Raw genomic sequence first — 5,399 nt, forward strand, 5'->3', positions numbered from 1 at the left:
TTTGTAAGTGTGGAAGTTCTAAATATGAAAATGTACTTAATAAAGCTTTTTTTTTAAAAAAAAAGAATAACCTTGTGTGTCAGAAACTGAGTATTAGTCAGATGGTGTACTGCTTTTTAGGTGCTGACCTCTGTTAGGTAAGTTTATTTATTTTTTGTTTTTTAATCAAGAACAAACGAGCTTAGATGGATACAAATGTCCCCAGTGGATTTTAAAGTACTTGGCCAGCTTCCTTGCCCCAAATGACTCTGTGTTCCACTCTTCTGGTTGCCCCGAATACTTGAGGCAGGAACTTCCTAGCAGTTAAACAAGACAATATTGGGATGGTTTCCCACTCATCTTGGGTCGGGATGCTCTTAGTGCTGCTTCCTCCTGAAGGAACGTCCTTCTGTCAGCCTCACTTTTCCTCCTGAAGGCTGGCAGAGGACAGTGGAGCAGCCAAGGCACAGAACTACCGTCTGTGCATGACTAAAAACGGTGGTGATTGTATAGCATCCTGGGCACGTCACAGTCATGACGTAGGAATTTGGGCTCTGCACCAGGCGCTTCTTCTTGTGTTTCCTCTCTTCGGGAAAGGGATGAAGGAGGTCCTTTGCGAGAGGCATGTTCTCGTGGGGAGGTCGTCACCACCAGAAAGGCTATTTATTTATTTATTTTTAGATTTTTGCTATAGGGCATGTATACCCACTGGAGAGAAAGAGACAGAAAGCAAGAAATCGCCCTCCAGGGTGGTTGGCCACACCACAGTCCCTTCTTTTCTATTCTCCTCTTGGGATTTTGGGCACACACGTATACATGCCTGGTGTGAGTTTTCAGCCACCAGATCTGGGACTCGAACTGCAGTCAACTATATGGGAGTCCAGTGACATAACCATTATGCCATCTGCTGGCCCCAGGTAAGCTGAATTATAATTGTGTTTGATGTTGTATAGAGAGAACATCACAGGGGGGCCGGCAGGTGGCGTGGTGGTTAGAGGTGCTGGATTCCCACATGGCCTGATGCAGTTCGAGTCCCGGCCCTGGTGGCTTGCTTTCTTGCTTTCCATTTCTCTCTGGTCAAATTAAGAAAGAATAATTAACAAATGGAATTAAATAAATAATTCTTTAAAAAAAAGAACATCATAGGAATTTAGACGTTGCAGCGCTTACATAAGGAAGTATTATAGGGGGCTGGCAGGTGGTATGGTGGTTAAGGGTGCTAGACTCCCACATGATCAATTGAGGTTTGGAGTCCTGGGCCTGGCACTTTGCTTTCTCTCTTCTCCCTCCCTCCCTCCTTTTCTCTTTCTCTCTCTGTTTCTCTTTTTTTCCTCTGTAGTCAAATAAGTAGATAAACAAAATTTTTAATAAAAGTATTATACAGGAGGCCAGTAGGTGACATGGTGGTGAAGTCACTGGAATTCCCACATGGCTGACTGTGATTAGAGTCCCGGATGTGGCAGCTTGCTTTCTCCCTCTCCCTCTCTCTCTCTCTGTCTTTCAGTGGCAAAACTCATGGGGAAAAAATAATTTTTAAAAGAATATTATGCAGAATGGATGTCTATAATTACATGGGTTTTTAAAATAAAATCACCGTGGTTATTTTTTTTTTTTTTTTTAAATTTATTTATTTTAATTTGGCCAGAGAAAGAAAGCTAAAAAACAAGCCACCAGGTCTGGGACTCAGACGTGGTCAGCCATGTGGGAGTGTCCAGTGCCTTAATCACCACACCACCTGCCGGTACCCTGTAATTACATGTTAATGGGAGTGCAAGCTGTATTTTGAAAGATACTCCTTAAAGATGCAAGACAAAAACTTAAGTTATGATTAGATAAATTTTCTAATTACTATAAATTGTAAACAAGTCAGAAATCAGCCTGTCTTAATGCTTCTGTAAACTTTAAAATGTTTTTAGGCTCTTGTGGGACATTTTCAAACATACATAAGAGAATAATGAACTCTCCCTGTTCTCATTGACCAGTACCCACTGACCTCACTGACTTTGTGGTCAGTCTTGTTTGATTTATATCTCATGTGTTCCTTGTTCCCACTCCAGCAATTTCAGAAATCCTATCCTATCCTCTCTAAATTTAATTTTGGTGTATATGGCCAAACATAGGATATTAAAAATTTTACAGTATCATTATCACACAAACTCGTAGTTCCTTAATATCATAAAATGTGCAGTTAGTGTAGTGTTCACATTTTCTGATGATCTCAGGTGATTTTTTTTTTTGAGGTTTTTGCTATTGGGCGCATGCATTCACCAGACAGACAGACAGAAAGCGAGAAATCACCCCCCCAGAGGGGATGGCCCCGCCGCAATCCCTTCTCCTCCATTCTCGTCTCGGGCTCTTGGGCACACACACGTGCCCGGCGTGAGTTTTAAGCCACCAGGTCCAGGACTTGAATCATGGTTGACTACATGGGAGTTCAGTGACATAGCCATTACACTAACTGCTGGTCCCACGATCTCAAGTGATTTTTGACTGTTTATTCAAATAAGGAGCCAAATAACATCTATAAATTGTAGGTTACTGTGCTGCCTTGTATTTTTTTCAGGTTTTTGCCATAGGGCATGTGTGCTAGCCTGAGAAGGGGGAAAGTGAGAAATCACCCCCAGGGGTAGGACCATGTTTTAACTCTTCCTCCTCCATTCTCCTCTGAGGATTTTGGGCATGTGCACACACATGCCTGGCATGATTTTCAAGCTGCCAGATCCAGGGCTCGAACTACAGTTGACCAGGTGGGAGTTCAAGGTCTTTTTTTATTGTTTCTATTTTTTAATTTGCTATAGTGCATGTGCACTTACCAGAGAGAGAGAAAATGAGAAAGCAAGCCACCAGGTCTGAGACTCATGGTTGACCATGTGGGAATCTAGTGCCTTAACCACCATGCCACCTGCTGGCCTGCTGAGACCTGCTCTGCACAATGTGTTTTTCTGAGGGGAAGGAGGGCTATGGATTAGAAATAAACAAACACATAAAGACATACAAGTATAGAAAAGTGAAAATGGGGTGTGTAGGGCCTGGGGGAAGGAAAAAGAAACATAGCGAGAATTTTTCCTTTGGCAGAACTTTCCCATTTTCTGCATCTGGTGTGCCATAGGCAACAGACTTTCCCCGCCTTCAGCATTTGACACGCCTGCCAAAGTTGAACAGAAACAGCTACCTTTGTTGGTCAGACAAGGACTTGTGACCACAATCTATTGGACAGTGGCCCTTTAAGAACAAACACCACCCACCCTGGGTGTGACCTGCCCCACCCCCACCCCGTTGAGACCGTGGGGACCTCACCCAAGAGCTTTTCGCAGAATTAATTTTATTGGCTTTGCTAAATCCGTTTTTTTTGGAGAGGTTTTCGCTATAGTGCGTGTGTGCTTGCCAGACAGAGAGACACAGAGAGACAGAAAGCAAGAAATCACCCCCCAGGGGGGATGGCCACACTGCAATCCCTTCTCCTCCATTCTCCTCTCAGGATCTTGGGCACGCACGCACATGCGCCCGGCGTGAGTTTTAAGCCACCAGGTCTGGGATGTGAACCGCGGTCGACTACATGGGAGTCCAGAGACATAGCCATTATGTTAACTGCTGGTTCCCAGCTTTGCTAAATCCTGAGCCTGACTCTGGTTCTCCTGTCCTTGCTGCCTCTGACTCCACTGCTGATCGATCATAGGTCTGACCTAACAGGGTGGGCCAGACTTCTCTGATGGAGAAAGTCGCAACCATGAACCTGTCTCAGGTTTATTATTTTATAGGGCAGAAAATGGGGGAAGAGGAAATGGAAAGCAAAGCCAGGTCTCAAATGCTAATCAACTGATGATGTGAGAACGACTGACATGTGATTTCTCTGATCTTTTGGGCTGGTTCTAATAAACACATGTGACTTCCTTTAACCTGATACTGCTCTACAGTATCGATAAAGCACATAGCATGTTCACATGTTAATTGCCTTCATTGTTATGCAAATGACAGCTCTCTGAACCACGTTTCTGCATCTGTCAGAAGGTCACCATGTTTGCTCAGAAGGGCCATTCTACACCACCCCTAGAGTCCAGTGTCTTAACCACCTGCCATGCCACCTTTTGGCCTCAGTTACTATGCTGCTTTAATTTTTTTTTTTTTTTAATAGAGGTTTTTGCTACAGGGCGCGTGCGCTCACCAGACAGACAGAGACAGACAGACAGAAAGCGAGAAATCACCCCCCAGGGGGGATGGCCATGCCACTATCCCTTCTCCTCCATTTTCCTCTCGGGATCTTGGGCATGCACACACACGCGCCCGGCGTGAGTTTTAAGCCGGGTCTGGGACGCAAACTGTGGTCAACTATGTGGGAGTCCAGCGACATAGCTCTTACGCTAACTACTGGTCCCATTTTCTTAATCTATAGATTCTTTGCCTCTTTCTCCTCCACTGCTCTCCTTTTACCTTTGTCTCTCTTTTCTGTGTCTCTGTTATTGAATAAACCTGGTCGGTTATCTTTGAATTCCCCACTGTCTGGATTTTGCTAATTACAAGTCTGGCCTGTCCTTTATCTTGTTCTTTATGTCCTATATTTCTTTTTTTTTTTTTAGTATCGTTTTATTCTTAAATTAGAATTATTATTGAGGCACAATTTCCACAAAATACATACTTTAAAATATATTCAATGAGAGTTAAAAGTCAATTAAGATGACAGATATATACACTTGTGAAACCATCACCATATACTTTTACATTATTCAGAAACATTTCCTCTGCTGGTCTCGATATGATCTGTTTTTATCTGATTGTAGTAAAAGTCCTCATTTTTTTTTGAACACTATATTTGGCTATTTTTATTACAATATTTAAAATCATAAGCACTGGACTGAAAGGAAGGAAATTGGGTTATAGTTTTGATTTTATCACTAACAAGCAATGCAATTTTATAAAAATTTGTTTATATTTTTGGGGCCTCAATTTACTAAACGTGAATATTGTAGTATCTAATTAAGTACTTTCTAACAGCATCAAAGTAGAGATTTTTTTTAGCATGACTTCAGGTATGTCCTCTGCTTTTTCTTTTCTTTTTTCTTTTTTTTTTTTCCATTACAACTTGTTTTTATTTTACATTTTTCCACATTTACTTTACATAGCAAAGAATTTTAGCTCATACTCCATAATTCTTGACAGTTTACAAACAACTTTCAAAGTTTCAAAATACTGGGAACCAGCAGTTAGCATAATGGCTATGTCGCTGGATTCCCACGTAGTCGACCGCGGTTTGTGTCCTGGACCCGGTGGCTTAAAAGTCACGCCGGGCGCGTGTGCATGCATGCCCAAGATCCCGAGAGGAGAATGGAGGAGAAGGAATTGCAGCGTGACCATCCCCCCTGGGGGGTGATTTCTCACTTTCTGTCTCTCTGTCTCTGTCTGTCTGGCGAGCGCACGCACCCTAC

The 5,399-nt window shown here is 42.7% G+C and overlaps 1 protein-coding gene across 1 annotated transcript; it reads right to left on the minus strand.

Annotated features, from left to right (window-relative positions):
- Positions 1 to 356: 356 nt before the first annotated feature.
- On the minus strand, positions 357 to 605 carry LOC106734904 (40S ribosomal protein S27-like). The gene has a single exon (XM_014587958.1). The coding sequence runs from the start codon at positions 603 to 605 to the stop codon at positions 357 to 359; it is 249 nt and encodes an 82-aa protein (XP_014443444.1).
- Between the last annotated feature and the right edge of the window lie 4,794 nt (positions 606 to 5,399).

Source organism: Tupaia chinensis, unplaced genomic scaffold (genome assembly GCF_000334495.1).
Source record: "Tupaia chinensis unplaced genomic scaffold, TupChi_1.0 Scaffold000037_18, whole genome shotgun sequence".
In the NCBI taxonomy this organism is placed as follows: domain Eukaryota; kingdom Metazoa; phylum Chordata; class Mammalia; order Scandentia; family Tupaiidae; genus Tupaia; species Tupaia belangeri.

Bases quoted from the DNA above. Each gene is read 5' to 3' on its own strand.
- LOC106734904 (XM_014587958.1), bottom strand. From the start codon at position 605: ATGCCTCTCGCAAAGGACCTCCTTCATCCCTTTCCCGAAGAGAGGAAA.